Genomic DNA, 16,778 nt, shown 5'->3' with positions numbered 1-16,778 from the left:
ATACAGAATTTTCAGCAACATCCGTTTACTCTAAACCGAACTGTTCCAAATTTACCGTTGGGTACAATTTGCACACTTTCTAAAGCCATTGACTCCCATATCATTTTTATACCCTCAGCGTAAAATTCTAAGTCGATTTAGCCATGTCCGTCTGTCTGACCCTCTGTCTGTCTGTTGTAATCACGCTATCTTTCGAACGAATTGAGATAGAAGGCTAAAATTTTGCACAGGCAGGTTTCCAGTAGGCAGGTTAAGTTCACAAATGGGCCATGTAGGTCCACGTTTTCATATAGCCCCCATATAACGGTACCTCCCGATATTCGGTATTTTGATGTTTTTAGCGACATTATTCACCGTAATTGTTTCAACTTTGTTATTTGAAGTTCAAATTGGATACTACAGCCTATGACTGAAAATTGTCTGCGCAGGTCCAGGTCTTCGTATAGCCCCATATAACTGTACCTCCCAAAATTCGGTATTTTAATGATTTTAGCGTCATTATTCACCGGAATTGTTTCAAATTACGTATTTAGAGTTCGTAATGTACAGTCTGTGACAGAAAAATGTCTATGCAGGTCAAGGTCTTCGTATAGGCCCCATATATCAGTACCTCCCAATATTTGGTATTTTGACGAGTTTAGGTACAATTCCCACCGAAATTGTTTGAGATATCGTATTTGACGTTAGTAATGGATGCTATAGCCTGTGACAGAAAATTGTCCATGCTAGTCCAGGTCTTCCCACAGCTCCGATATAACGGTACCTCCCTATATACGATATTTTGATGATTTTAACTACATTATTCACCGTTTTTTTCAAGTTTCGAATTTGAATATGGTAATGGCTAATGGCAAACAATGCCTAGGTAGGTCCACGTCGTATATACCCCAATATAACGGCTATATTCGATACTTTTAAAATTTACCATAATTTTTTAACGATTTTATTTTTGTAAAATTTCCAAATTCGTTCCAAACGGTGGAGGGTATTCAAAGTTCGGCCCGGCCGAACTTACTGCTTTTTAACTTGTTTTAGCTCTATCCGATCACATTGTACCAAATGTTAACAGATCTTTTTGTAACATTAAAGTTCGAATTTACTAAAATCCATTGGTACATCTATCCTGCAATCCATCAGTGTCTCTCAATCCAATTTCAGAATTCTCGCTCATCCCATTTGTCCAAAACAAATTATTAAATATTTGGTATACTTTAGGATTTTTGTATCCATTTGGAACGCATTTCCAAAAAGCCAACATTATCATCCGCTACGCACCAAGACTGACCCTCGTGCGAAATTTCAAGATTTTAACTTCAGCCGTTTGGTCTGGGCGTTGATTCTAGGTCAGTCAGTAAGTTATTTTGCTACTCTTTTATACAGGGTGTGATGAAAAACCTGCAACCAACTTCAGACTGCTGTCATTTCTAAGCCACTCGTCCGACAGCTGTTAAAATTATTCCAGTGACAGCTCACTACATTGTTCACAAGCGTACAAAATCATTTTGGTGAAAGTTATTCGTGATGGAATTCAAGCGTTATAGTGTGATTTCTCCATATTTGGCTGGAAAACCACAAGTAGCTATGGATGGAGCACTCCAGCATTTAAATGTGAATAAATCTTTTGTGTCTCGTACCATCGCTCGTGACCGTAGCGTAGCCCGACGTCAAGGAAGTGGACGGAAGAAAACAGCAACATCAGCAGAAATGTTTCGAAAAGTAAAGAAGCGAATTGATCGAAACCCACGTCGCAGTGGCCGAAAAATGGCTCGTGAGCTGAACATATCGCAATATTCCATTCGGCACATATTGAAAAATGAGCTCGGGGTAACACCCTTGAAATTCCAAAAAGTGCAAGAACTTACACCGCAACAGAAAGAAAATAGACTCAAAAAAGCTAAAGATTTGCTTCGCTTGGCCGAATGTTGTAAACTGCCCAATTTGGTTTTCTCCGATGAGATAACATTCGTTGTCCAGCAGTTTGTAAACAAACAAAATGATGTTGTTTTTTGCCAAAGAGGACGGCTGAAAATGTGCACCTTCGGTTGGCCACCAGAACTCAAGCGCCGGCCATTGTGATGGTGTGGGCTGCCATAACAGCCGATGGTCGCTCTCCTCTAGTATTAATCGACCGTGGCATCGGAATAAATGCCGAATATTATCGCGAAAATATTCTTGAGGGTGTATTAAAGCCTTGGGCACGCTAACATTTTGGCCGCAGGCCTTGGATATTCCAACAGGACTCAGCACCATCCCACTCAGCACGCACCACCCAAGAATGGTTCCAAAACCATGGCCACCAAAATCTCCGAATACCAGTCTGTTGGACTATTGTGTCTGGAGTATTTTGGAAAGCAAGGTTGGCACTAAAAAATACAAAAGTGTTGATGACCTCAAGCATGCGCCTCGCCGGGAATGGGCCAAAATACCGCAAAGAAATATTCGGACAGCGTGTGACGGTTTCATTGGCCGTTTGAAGGCCACAATTCGTGCCAAAGGTGACCAATTCGAACATTTTTGCTTTCATTCAATAAAATTTAAATGAAACAAGTAAAAAGCTGTAAGTTCGGTTGGGCCGAATTTTGAATACCCTCCACCATTTAGTACAAATTTGGCAATTTCCAAAAAATTAAAATCTATTAAAAATTCTGTTAAAATCTTAAAAATACCGAATGTAACCCTATATTAGGGTCTATACGACGACGTGAACCTGCATACGCAACTTTTGTCATATGCCAATTTTCTAGTATAGGATGTAGTATTACGATTTTCAAATACAATTTCAAATACAAAATTTGAAATAATTCCTGTAAATAATCACCATCAAAAATACAGAAAGTCGAGAGATACCGTTGTATGGGGGCTATACGAATACGTGGGCCTGTACAGACAATTTTCTGTCATAGGCTGTAGTATTCATTACGAACTTCAAATACTAAATTTGAAATTGTTCCTGTAAATAACATCGCTAAAATCATCAAAATACCGAATATAGGGGGTACCATTTTCTGTCTTCTGCTGTGGTATCCATTACGAACTTCGAATACTAAATTTGAAACAATTCCGGTAAATAATGTCGCTAAAATCATGAAAATACCGAATATCGGGAGGTACCGTTATATGGGGGCTAAAGTCCTGCAGACATAATACACATTTAAGTAAATTTTTATGAACTTACTTTATTTCGTTCGGAAGCTAGAGTGATTTTCTGACGGATAGACGGACGGACATTGTTAAATCGGCATAGAATTTTATGCTGATCAAGAATATATGTACATTATGGGGTCTAAAATGTATATTTCGAGGTGTTACAAACGGGATGACAAACTTAATATACCCTTCATACTATGGTGGAGGGTATAAAATGTAAAATTATGGCGTTTAACTTTGTTGCAGTTTTATAATTTCACCCTGTATAGGCCTAAACCAACTATTTGGATGAGTTATCCAATACGGTAATAAGTATATGATAGTACAGTACATTTTGAAAACTAATTCTTGCTGATATTAAAAAACTTTAAATTTGAAATGAATGTTTAACGGGTAAGAGTACAGTACAAAATTATACTCATGAATTACTTCGAATATACAACTGTACAATAGCGGTGGCTTTCAAACTGTTTCAATAAGGGGTTGTGTATACAACATGGTTTGCTTTGCTATACATAAACCTAAAAGCTTTCAAAAGCGTTACTAAAAACTTCAAGCTTTTACACTTACATTTATACATGTACAGAAAGCTTTAGATGCAATTTGCTTTTAAAACTGTTACCTATTTTTGTTCCCTAACAGTTTATAAAGCTTAACAAAAGCTCTTAAGGACGAAAATGAAAAGCTTATAAAATATCCTTTGTATTGAAACATTGGGAAATACAAAAGCTTTTTTCAAACTTACCCTTTTGAAGTTGCTGAAGCTGTGTCGTTGGTATAAATTCCTCATGTTTTTGGTCCCCTTTTTCTTCGTATTTAAGCTTATATTCCGAATGCTTTCGCAATGAAAGCAGTAACGATTGTGTGCGTGGAGGAATTTCTGGTGGCGCAGGTTCTGGTGGTGGTTCGGTTTCATCATCACCACCACTGCCACCACACAGCATGTGTAGTTCAGACATCTCACCGCCAGAGCCTGCACCAGTCATGTCATCACCAGACGTCTTCTCCATGCCTTTTACCCCACAAGAGCTATTGTTATTTTCTGCTTGCGATTCAGAGTATTCGCGTAACTCCATTTGTAGCTGCTGTAACTTCAGTTTGCTTTCACGTTCGTTACGTTGCGATGCATTGTTTAGGGTGGCATTACTATTGGAAGACGTAGCACTACTGGATGAGGTCATACCGCTTGCACGATTTACACTACGACCGCTTTTCGAACGTTGCGAGCGCGTTGGTACCGCACTCAATTCACGTACACCGGGACTTACGGAGTTACCCGTTACCGAATTTGTTGTTTGTGTCGCCGAGTTGTCGGCCAATAGAAACGGTGTATTTATGACCGATGATGCAGCAGCTGCTGCTGCTTGATTATTAATTGTAGCATATTCGGGAGCATTTTGCAAACGATCTAACATTGCCGAACTACCCGAAAATGAGATGCGATCACTTATCGAATCCGAATTCGACTGCGAATCATATTTGGAGTTGAGGAATGGATTTGTACTACGAGTTGTGGGCATAAATCCCAAATTGGCATTGTTCAGGAATTTATTGTTGGCAGTTGACAGGGTGGAACCGGATGTCGGCGTTTGGGTGTTGTTGGCAGTCTGTTGTGATTGTTTTAGAGGCGAACATAGTTCGGTGCTCTGTTGTTCGTGTTCCATTTGTAGCTGTTGAAAATATGACTGACTGCCAATATTGGCATTTGAAAATTCACGATTTGTAGAGGATGGATATTCGTTCAGTCTTGAGGATAAATGGTCGTCATGTTCAAAGTCGGAGTTGTAGCGATCCATATCTGGAAGAAAAGATAAGGGATTATAAGGTAGTAATACAAAATTTGAAAACTGATTCTTAGAGTTATAAAGAGAAATGAGAGCACTATATTGTACGTTTGGTCGGATCGGATTTTTATAATTTCCATGCCACTTAAGATCTATCTGTGCTAATGAAATAGTAACTGACTGACTCACTGACTTAATGATTCATGAAACGCCCAGACGGCTGAAATTTTGGGTGTTGGAAACTCTTGGTCCAAAGGGGTCAGATAAGACTGGGTTTTTGAAAATTCGTACTAGGACGGGACGAAAAGTTTTAAAAATTATTAAAAGGTACTAAATATGATACAATTTTTATTTGAGGAAACAGTAGAGCTAGAACTCTTCAATTTGGAATAAGGGTTACTCATGGAGTGTATGATAGATGTACCGAAGGGTATATATAACAACTATAATTGTACGAAAAGTACTAAAATTTATTACATGTGGTACCATTTCGTATCATGTAAACGGTTAGAACTAAAAACATGAACTTTGGAATGGGAATCAAGGTTGAGGAGTAGGATCGATGTAAGTAGGTAGTTTTGGATATGAATAGTACTAAACGGTACTAAATTTGGTACAATTTGAATTGGGAGGAACGGATGGAGCTGGATTCCTGAAATTTGAAATTAACATTACAGGCGGAATGTAGGATTGGGATATGGAGGAAGTTTACGAATTTGTACGTAAGTGCACTAAAAGTACAAAATTTGGTATAATTTCGATTTGGATGAACCGATAGGGTTGGAATCCTGAAATTTGGCAATATGATTACTGTTGCATTGTAGGACTGAGATACGTAGATAATTTCTAAAATTTGTACGTATGTGTACTAAGTGGTACTAAATTTGGTACAATTGAAATTTAGGGAGAACCAATAGAGTTGGAATCCAGAATGTTGAAAATAAGATTACTATTGCATTCTAGGACTGAGGTATGTAGGTAGTTTTGAAAATTATGTCTACAAAGCGGTAATAAATCGCGTACCATTTAAACTTTGGGAGAACCAATAGAGTTAGAATCCTGAAATTTCGAAATTAGATTTCTATTGCACTGTATGATGTAAGTTGTTATGGGAAATTTTACCTATGTGTAACAAATTGTACTACATTAGGGACAAAATGGTATTGATGGAGCTAGAACTCTGAAATTTGGAATGAGAGTTATTGATGGAGTGCAGAATGAACGTTCCAACTCTAATAATAAACTCTACTAATGAACTCTAATAACTTAAAATTAAGTATGGGAATCAAGTTCGGAAAGTAAGTTTGATATATGAAGATAATTTTTGGAAATGTGTACTAAGTGTACGAACTGTACTAAATTTTAGTAAATATGGAAGATTTGGAATAGGTTGAACGAATGAAGCTAGAATTTTGGAACTTTGTATTGGTGTCCCTGTTGATGTTTGTTTTGTAATAAAGTGGTGGTGTTGAAAATGTGTAATATAAGAGCACAAAAAGTACTAAATAGTACTTTATTTGGTACAATTTGGTATTGGGTGAACAGACAGTGCTAAAAATCTGAAGATTTTATAAGGCTCGCTGTTCATGTGTAGCCTGGACATATGGAGGATGTTTCGGTTATGTGTACTATAATTGCACGAAAAGTACCACCGTATGGTACCATATTTGATATTGGGTGCAGTGATGTAGATTCAATTCTGAAATTTTATATTTTGATTACTGATGGTACCTGTGTTTAAATTTTTTTTTGGGTGTTTGAATTTGAGGTATGGAGTTGGTTTTGGAAATGTATGCTAAGTGTGCATACTGTACTAAATTTGGAACCGTTTGGTTTAGAGTAAATGGTTGAAACTGGAAAATTGAAATTTTGTATTGGAGTGATTTGTGATAAAGGGGTAGTTTTGGGAATGTGTACTACAAGGGCGCGAAATTTACAAATAGTACCAAATTTGGTGCCATTTGACACTTGGTGAACAAATAGTGCTTGAAATCAAAAATTTGGCATTATGGTCGCTGTTCATGTGTGGCTCATGAGCTGCACATATCGGCAAATATTGCAAAATGAGCTCGGTTTAAAGCCATTTGGAATTCCAAAAAGTGCAAGAACTTACACCGTAACATAAAGAAAATAGACTCAAAAGAGCTAAAGAGTTGCTTCGCTTGGCCGAAAGTGGTGAACTGCCGAAGTTGGTTTTCTCCGATGATAAAACATTCGTTGTCCAGCAGTTTGTAAACAAACAAAATGATCGTGTTTACTTGCCAAAGAGGTCAGCTGGGAATGTGCACGTTCGGTTGGCCACCAGAAATCAAGCACTGGCCGGCTGGTGATGGTGTGGGTTGCCATAACAGCCGATAGTCAAACTCCGCTCGTATTAATCGACGGAAAATATTCTGGAGGGTGTATTAAAGTCTTGGGCACGCAAACATTTTGTCCGCAGACCTTGGATATTCCAACAGCACGCGCCACCCAAGAATGGTTACAAAATGAGGATCCTCGTTTCATTTCCAGCGCACAATGACCATCAAAATCTCCGTATACTAATCCGTTGGACTATTGTGTCTGGAGTATTTTGAAAAGTAAGTTTGGAACTAAGAAATACGATTAACCCAAGCAAGTGCTTCGCCGGGAATCGGCCAAATACCGCAAAGCAACATCCGGGCAGCGTGTGACGGTGTCATTGGTCGTTTGAAGGCCATAATTCGTGCCAAAGATGACCAATTCGATATGCCAAAGCATCAAATCTAAACATATTCTAAAATTTTATGCCATTTCCGATATTTTTATCTTCCTTTCAATACAAATTAGAACAAGTAAAAAAGCTGTAAGTTCGACCGGGCCGAACTTTGAATACCCTTCACCATTTGACAATTTTGGCAATTCTAAAAAACAATAAAATCCGTTAAAAATTCTGTGGACCTGCACAGATAATTTTCTGTCTTAGGCTGTAGTATCCATGCGCAGACAATTTTCTGTAATATGCTGTAATATTCATTTCAAACTTCAAATACCACATTTGAAACAATTCCGATGAATATTGTCGCAAAAATCATCAAAATACCGAATTTTGGGAGGTACCGTTATATGGGGGCTATACCATAATGTAGGTCCACATGGAACACCATTTTCAATACCAAAAGTCCAGCGAACATAGTATACATTTGAGTAAAATTTTATCAATCTACTTCAATTCGTTCGGAAGCTAGAGTGATTTCCACAGACGGATAGACGGACGGACATCGCTAAATCGACATAGAATTTTATGCTGATCAAGATCCAAAATGTATATTTCGAGGTGTTACAAACGGAATGACAAATTTAATATACCCTATATATATAATATAGCGCTTCACCGCAACATTCGGGCACCGTGTGACGGTTTCATTGGCCGTTTGAAGGCCATAATTCGTGCCAAAGGTGACCAATTCGAACAAATATATACTTATTCTAAAATTTTATGCTATTTCCGACATTTTCTGCTTTCATTCATTCATAAAATTAAAAAAAAAAATGTAAAAATTATGACGTTTGACTCTGTTGCGGTTTTTTATCTTTTATCCTGGGGCACTGCAGAAATCCATCAACTTGCAGTGCCCCACGATAAAAGATAAAAAGCCGCAACAAAGTCTGCATTTTTTAAGCCCCTGCTACGAGATCACTATCAGCACTGATTGACAATTGTTTCATATATCTTGTGGATATCATGCGGTGCTAGACTCTAACAATTCTCCTAGGGCATACGAAAGAAAAAAAACACAAATTATATGTGAATTTTTCACATTTCTGAATTATATTATGAAATCATAAAAATTAAGATTTGACAGATGTTTCCATGTTTAGCCCTATCTCATGCAGTACAAAGTCTTGCAATTTCTTAAAGTCTTTTATCAATCGGCCACCACTTCAATATGACAGAAAGTGTCAAAATTGACAAATTCCAACAAATCAAAAATCTAAGATTTTATGCTATTTCCGACATTTTTTGCTTTCATTCAATAAAATTAAAAAAAATGTAAAAATTTTGGCGTTTGACTTTGTTGCAGTTTTTTTCTCATCTGTCGACTAAACCGAATGATACTTTTTAACTTGTTTTGAATTGAAAATATGTAAAAGACTTTCTCGCAAAAATATTCAATAATGCTACACGTTGGCAAACATCGCAACATTCATCAGAAACTTCAAATTTGAAAGGAAGTTTGTCTCGTCCAAACTACAACAACTTTAATGAGAATGTATTAATTAACTGTACTCAATATTAGACTTATGGTTACTATGGTTTTGATTTCATTATTTTTTAATTTTTTTTATAATTGATTTGGGCGCACTAAAATTAACTTTTAACTTTATTTTTCTAATTAAACATCTACGACTCCGTTTTGCCAAGTCCTCTTCAATCTGACACTAATTGTTACGGAAAAGTTCTATTTGTTTTCGTTTTCATGGCAATTCCATTTCGTTATAAAGATTCTAATTGTTTTAAGCCCTTTTGCTGAATCACATCACAAATGTTAAGTCAACCTTAAAAGCCATGCCAACACCCAGAACAGAGCAGAGCCGAGTGGGAATGATAGTGCCATAATATCTCGACCCAAAGAATGGTAACAGTTACAACAACAGCAGCAGCAGTGGAGAAAAAATCACAAAATTAAATTATTTTCATCACTCTTTTAATCTCTTTGAAAATCCTCTTATCAGTGGTACCGCTAATTGAAAAAAAAAGAAAAAAATAAAAGAAAAACTGGAATTTGTCGTCCACCCATGCTGGTGTTTTAGTGGACTAGTCCAGAAGATGGTTATGGCATAAAACTACCAAGGATATAAATACCAAATAAATCCATTCAGCATTGTGAAGAAAGGCCATAAAATACACACACACACACATAGACAAACAGACACTCATATAAGTGACCGTTACTATTTTTCAGCCGCAATATCAAATTGCTAGCATTGATATGCCATGGATATGTGCGCAACACTCGAGTGGCCATCAAAAATAGCTATGCAATAACTGGATTTCATAGTTCGACCACTTTTTGCTGGCTACATGCTATGCAATTAGGGATTTTTCGCAGTGAAATTGTTAATTTACAAGGGTTCTTAGTTTTGTTTCAGATACAGTTTAGAGAAAAAATATATTTTGTATTGAAATATTATATGATTTATTTTGTTTATTTAACATTTATGATTGTTTTTTAAGCTATCGAAAAATTTGACGAATTCAGGTCAAGTACTTCATTATTATGGACAGATGAAAATAAAAAAGAAAATACTTTTGTTTACTGAGTTAACAATAAGATACCCACACCACTAAAACAATCCGTTGTAGGAGAAAATAAAATTCGATATCGAAATTCGAAAATGCGAGTCGAACTTGAATTTTTTGAAATAAAATATTTCCGAACATATGTATAAAATGGTAAAAACTGAGAAGAAACGGCCTATTCTAAAATGTTGTTGATTGTGATGAAAGCCGTGGATTTTGGAAATTCGTACTAAACTGAACTAAATTCGTCGAAACTGACACGAAACGTCCAATAAGTTTCTGGAAGTAACTACTAAAAAGTACTAAAACTTTACAGGCCTAAATCTTTTAATTTCGCATATAGATAGATTACTGGTGATACTTTTTGAAAAGCATGTTTTTTTTTTTTTTGTTTTTGTAAAATTTCGTTTTATTAGTAGCGATATTTTGAAATTTATACTAAAATGGTGTGAACTATACTTTTAAACTAAATTTCAGGGCTTGAATTGCAATTTTCGCATTTGAAGTAAGACATTGGATAAGTTGTTATTTTTCGACGCTCGTACTAAAAGTCTGAAATACGGTGCTACAATTCTGTTTTTGTGGCGGGAATTCTGAAATTTGAAATTACACAAAAAGTACTAAATGGTACTAAATTTGGTACACTTTCGATATGGGTCAACCGGAGCTGGAATCTTTAAATTTAGAAATAAGATAACTATTGCATTTTAGGACTGAGGCAAGTAGGTAGTCTTGGAAATTCGTACTTAAGTGTACTAAATGGTACTAAATGTGGAAAAATGTAGATTTGGGTTAACAAATAAAGCTGATATCCTGAAAATTGGAAAAAATTACTGTCGGTTTGGTAGCTTTTGAAATTTGTACTTATATGTACTAAAATATTCCCAATTTAGTACAATTTGGTATTGGGTAAATATATAGTGTTTGATAACTGGAATTTAGGTCGCTGTTCATTGGTAGCCGGTACATATGGATGTGGTTTTAGTAATTTGCACTATAATTGTACAAAAAGTACTGAATGGTCCCATATTTGATAAAGTGCGAAGGGTAAGATATACAATTCTGAAATTTGATATTCAAATTGCTGATGGTATATGTGTTTGAGATTATTCAAAATTATGGAACTTAGTCTTTCTGGCCAGTAAATTATTTTCTTGACAAATGTTGACATTTTGTGGGGGAGGTACCAAAAGGAGTAGACCGATATTGCCCATCTTCGAACTCGATCTAAGTTTGACAATAATATTACGATGCACAAAGTTTGGATCGAATCGGATACTCTTCGAGAGTTATCGTGCCGGACAGACAGACCGAGGGACAAACGGACATCGCCAGATCGACTCCAAATGTCCTGAAACGGATTGGGTCCTAAGAGACCTAGGGTCTAAAACCGTATTTCGATGAGGTACGTTTTGGACGTATCAAATGATATTTATACCCTCACTAGCCATATGGCTGAGGGTCGAAATTCTCCAAACAATTTTTTGAATAATTACAACTCTTATAAAATATGATGTAAGAGTTCGACTGTCTTTAAATTTTACACATCCCAATATTTTTTTTATCGACCCAAGGTCTGGTGTTAAGATGGAATATATCGGTCCGCTTCTTCTGGTACCTCTCGCACAAAAGGTTGAAAATTCCAAAAAATATTTTTTTTTTGCACAGAAAGAGAAACTCTAATCCGATTTTGCTCCAACTTTGTAAATCCTAATATTTGCGCCAGTGCTAGATCAGGTGAGAAAATGGACAATATCGATCCACTCCTTCAAGTAACTCCCCACAAAGGGTTAAAATTTTGAATAATTATAACTCTTATAAAATGTGATGTAAGTGTCTGATTGTCTTCAAATTGCACACATCGCAATATTTTTATTAACCCAAGGTCTGGGGTGAGGATGGAATATATCGGTCCACTCCTTCTGGTACCTCCCATGGTACAATGAATTCAAGGTAGGGCAGAACTACCATATGATTTAAATTTTTTATTTTTCTGGCTTAATATGTCAACTTCATTTGCTTATGTGTGTGTCTTCTTTTAAATAATAAAAAATTGTTCAGAAAATATTCAAATTCGGGTGTTTTCAAAATGCTTATTGCAAAGAATGCATCGACAAAATCTACAGCTTTTGTTGCGAAATAAACCATAAGAGATATATAGAACATGATATTGAAAAGTAATTTTGACCATACATTCAGTTTTCGTGGTTTTAAATTATTTATTCAAAATCAATGCAACAATTTGTTTGCTTTTTTATTGTTTTGATAGTAATTCTGACATTACAAGGCAAACAGGTAGACCTCTATACTTGCAATTTTTTCAAAGTTGACCTACCTTCTCTTCATTGTACCACCTCAAAATTTTGAATATCCGTAAAGCTCATAAAAACCGTAATTAACATTTGATTCCATTCAGACTTGCTACTTGTCACTATTTCTATCAACACAAGATCTATTATAATGAGAAATCGGACCATTTCTTCTGGTAACTCCCCCACAAAGAGTCGAAATTTTAAATAACCAAAACGATCCTAAAATTCTAAATATGCATCCGGTTCTCTTCATATTACACACACCCCATTTATTTTTACTGACAAATGGTCTGCTTTGAAGATGGAATAAATCGACCCACTCCTTCTGGTACCTCCCCCACAAAGGGTCAAAGTTTTGAACAACCAAAATTATTATAAAATCCGAGATGTCACGCATGCCATTGTTTTTACTAACACAAGATCTGCTATGAAGAAGGGCTATATCGGCTCACTCCATCTGGTACCTCCTCCACAAAGGTTCAAAATTTTGAATATAAGTGAAGCTCATAAAAAGCCAAATTGGCAAATTAACATAGTTATAAAGATGGTAGAGATCGGACCATTGCTTCTGATACCTCCGCCACAAAGGACCAACGTTTTGAATAACCAAAACGATCATAAAATCCGAAATAAGCATCCGGTTCTCTACATATTTCACACATCCCATAAACTTTACTAACACACGATCTTCTGTGAAGATGACATATATATCTGCGAATACCTTCTGGTACCTCAACCACAAAGGATCACAATTTTCAATTCATTTATTTGTCATAACTAGCGAAACAAGTCAGCGATTCTTTACAACTGCTGTATCTAAATATTTCTGCTGTATCTAAATATTTTAAATATTTCTGAGATGAATATGGAATTTATAATTTGCATAAAATTGGATATAATTGTTCGATTTTCTTATAATCTTGCCTATACTAATCTACCGGACCGAGTTTCACCAAATGGAAAAATTCGTTTCAATATGAATAAATCTATCCAATTTTGGCTGACATATGGGGGACAATAACCGTAAAATCGGATGAAGATGTGTATCGAAGATATATACAAATCTGTAACGATATCGATAAAATTTGGCAGAGCTATTTCTGGGCTGTATATGATATCTTGTACCAAATACCATTCTTGTGGAGTACATATTACGCATGTGAGGGACTTTAAGCCCCAAATCGGATGAAAAATATATATGGAAGCTATATTTATATATGAACCAAATTTTCACCAAATTTGAAGTACATGCTTTTAGGCTGAATTCGGTCTGAAGTGCCACAAAACACTTCATTTGGGCCGATATTAGCCATTTGGTGCACAAAAGGCCTGAAAACGGATAAAGATATACGGGAGCTATATTCAAATCTGATTAGATCTCGATAAGATTTGACAGAATTATTTTTGAGCTTTATAAGTTATTTGGTATCAAATATTATTTTTGTGGAGTGCATATTAAGCTTGTGAGGGACTTAAGTATCAAATCGGGTGAAACATATATATGGGAGCTATGGTTATGTCCGAATATTACCAAATTCGAAGTACTTTTTTCTAGAATGAATTTAGTTGGATGTGTCAAAATTCAGGCCAATTGGACTGATATTAGCCATTTGGTGAACAATTAAAACGATATCGGGCGAATCTATATATTTGGGGCGATATATAAATTTGAACCGATTCTCACCAGTTTCAGCAGGGTTCGTCCTTGGCCCAAACAAATATTGTTCGGAAAATTTCATCTCAATCGTATGATAAATACGATCTGCATTTTGTTGACAAAAATACAGGGACGGACGGAGGGAGTGACATGCATAAATCGAGTGAGAAGTGATTATATGAAGATCCTCAAAAGAAGCTATGTATAATTCAATTACGCAATTACTAAGCATAAGATGCATTCAGGGTCAAAGTTTTTAATAAGCATAAACTTTCATAAAATTCGAGATATTTCCCTAGTTCACTTCAAACTTCGCAAATCTCTTTAAATTTCAGACCAGCATGAGCATGAAGTTGGGTTATGTTGGTCCAATATTTATTTTTCCCCCAAAAAAGGTGGCCAAATGCTAAGGAACGAGTGTTCTTCCTGGGCTGTCAACACTGTGTAGGTGCTCTCAGATTGTTACTGACTTCTACATTTCTAACTTTTTCCAAGGGATCTGGTATACGAAATTAAGTTGAAGGGTAATACGCGATTCGTCGATATTCCCCCTTTATTTGCCCAATCCGTTAGTGTTTTTCCCCACTATCTCTTTTGGTTTTTGGTTTTAACCGTCTTTGCCAATTCCCCCGTTCACTCGTTAACTAGAAACTTTGGCGACACAGTCATATATTATGAAATGGGGGGGACTACTTAAATGGACTTATGGACTAACGACTTACTTGCCAATTGCTGACTCTGCAACAGCAGCTGGGCCAGCAATTGCGTATCGAATGCTGATGCCTGACCCGTATTCTGGTACTCATCCTCACTGCTGCTGTTGTATGCATGCCGGCTATGCCATTCGGCCGAGCGTTGACGTCGTATATTGTGTTCGCCACCACTAAAGTAATATTCACTTCCGCCTCCACCGCTGCCACCACGTTTGCGGCCAATTGTTCCCGAATGGCTGGACATTTTGTGATTTGAGCCGTGGCGTTTGTGTGTTGAGTTGTGTCCTTGCGCTTCAGCTATTCCGCTATTACTTTTTTCCCACTATCGTTGGTGCTGTTGGGTTTCTTTTTTTGTTGTTGTTATTGCGGTCTTCTTCTACGTCGAAGGCGTACAGGCTTTAGGTCATCTATTTTGAACGCAAAACGACGACAACAGAAAAAAACAACAAAATAGCCGAGAAGATATGATGGCAATATTTCTGCTCGGTTAGCCACTGAATCCGTTTTTATTTTGCTCGCCCTTCACCTTTTTTCCGCTACACATTCAGCATCACACTTCAGTTCTTCTTCTTCTTCTGCTGCTGCTTTAATCGGTTATGGTTATGCTTTCTATTAACGTCTGTCCAAACGGCCAACAGCCGAAATACATGACCAACAACAATAAATGAGATGAAGGATATAAAATCAGATATATAGGTGGGTATCCTTTGGCCGGATAGTTTGTGATTGTTGTCGTTGCTGTTGCTGTCGTCGACGTCGTAGTTGAGGCAGTTCTTTGGGCAATTGTTTTTGATTTATACACATTTTTGAAAACTGAAACTGGCATCCATGCATGATTGTCCATTCAGTGTGAAATAGCCAACATCCATGGAATCTTCACCGCATGTGGCCACACATGTATGCTTCTGCAATGATAAGAGCCCATAAAGGTGATATTAGTTTAATTAAAATATTTTTATGACCGCAAAAGAAAATTTATTGTCACCTGAAAAATTATGATTCGTTATTTTTGAGTTATGAAAAATATTTTCGAATGAAAGATAACCAAAAGCCTATGTGAGTAGTATATGCGCACATTTTTGAGACCGAATTTTTCATGGTAGGCCGTTACCAAAATAGTTGCGTGTGAGCATTTATGGTAAAAGATAAATAATATTTTTATATACAACAACACTACTGCTTTGTTCCACTACTTGCAAGAACCTACAAGTGTTGCAATTTTTTTTTTTATATCATAAAGTTAAAATCGGTTATCGTAGTAAAAACTTGTACATTCTTGAAGTTCTGGAGCATACCATATTTGTTGGGGAAATTTTTAGTTTGAAAGTTTATAACACTTCGAAATATTGGTCATATATTCATGATGGTATATCGATCTAGCTATGTGTGCCTGTCCATGTTTATTTCTACTGGTCGCAATTATGGCTCTGTCTTCATGAAATTTTGGTGATATCCCCATTGTTTAGCTCAGAGGGGCTCCGCCGATGGGAGTGAAACGCCGAATGCGTCGAGCAGTGGACCGTAGGGGAAAATATAAAAAGAAATAAAACAACAGAGGTTTTCCTTAATATAATATAGATCTATTTATTCTTAGTTTGGTTGGTAACGATATTACCTCTGGCAACAATATGCCCTTCTATGCACAAAAATATGTGCTGCAAACGATATTGCCGGTGTTGTCTGTCCGAATGACAGCGAAATACTACTTGATGTCTAAAGGAGGCGGCAAAACAAGTGACAAATAATTACTCGTTAAAATGTCAAAGGCGCTAGCACAAGGTTGCAATAAACCGTAGCGCGTACATTTTAACGAATAATTAAGGACCAAACCAGGGGTCAATAAAAAGCAATATTTTATGCAATTCTAAATTAAACATGCCGACCCCCTTGAAACATCAAAGC

At 36.5% G+C, this 16,778-nt stretch overlaps 1 protein-coding gene across 2 annotated transcripts in view; it reads right to left on the bottom strand.

The window, feature by feature from the left end:
• LOC101894875 (teneurin-a) overlaps positions 1 to 15,776 on the bottom strand; it is a 568,898-nt gene extending 553,122 nt beyond the window's left edge. For both annotated transcript variants that reach the window (XM_059129381.1, XM_059129382.1), the window contains exons 1-2: positions 14,886 to 15,776; positions 3,893 to 4,945 (exon numbers count right to left, since the gene is read on the bottom strand). In XM_059129381.1, the coding sequence (XP_058985364.1) occupies positions 3,893 to 4,945; positions 14,886 to 15,120 (1,288 nt within the window). In that variant the 5' untranslated portion in view covers positions 15,121 to 15,776. The remainder of the gene's footprint in view (positions 1 to 3,892; positions 4,946 to 14,885) is intronic.
• Positions 15,777 to 16,778: the final 1,002 nt, after the last annotated feature.

This window comes from Musca domestica, unplaced genomic scaffold (genome assembly GCF_030504385.1).
Source record: "Musca domestica strain aabys unplaced genomic scaffold, Musca_domestica.polishedcontigs.V.1.1 60, whole genome shotgun sequence".
Lineage (NCBI taxonomy): Eukaryota > Metazoa > Arthropoda > Insecta > Diptera > Muscidae > Musca > Musca domestica.
Note: the sequence above shows the minus strand (reverse complement) of the source record. Positions and strands in the feature narration are given on the sequence as shown.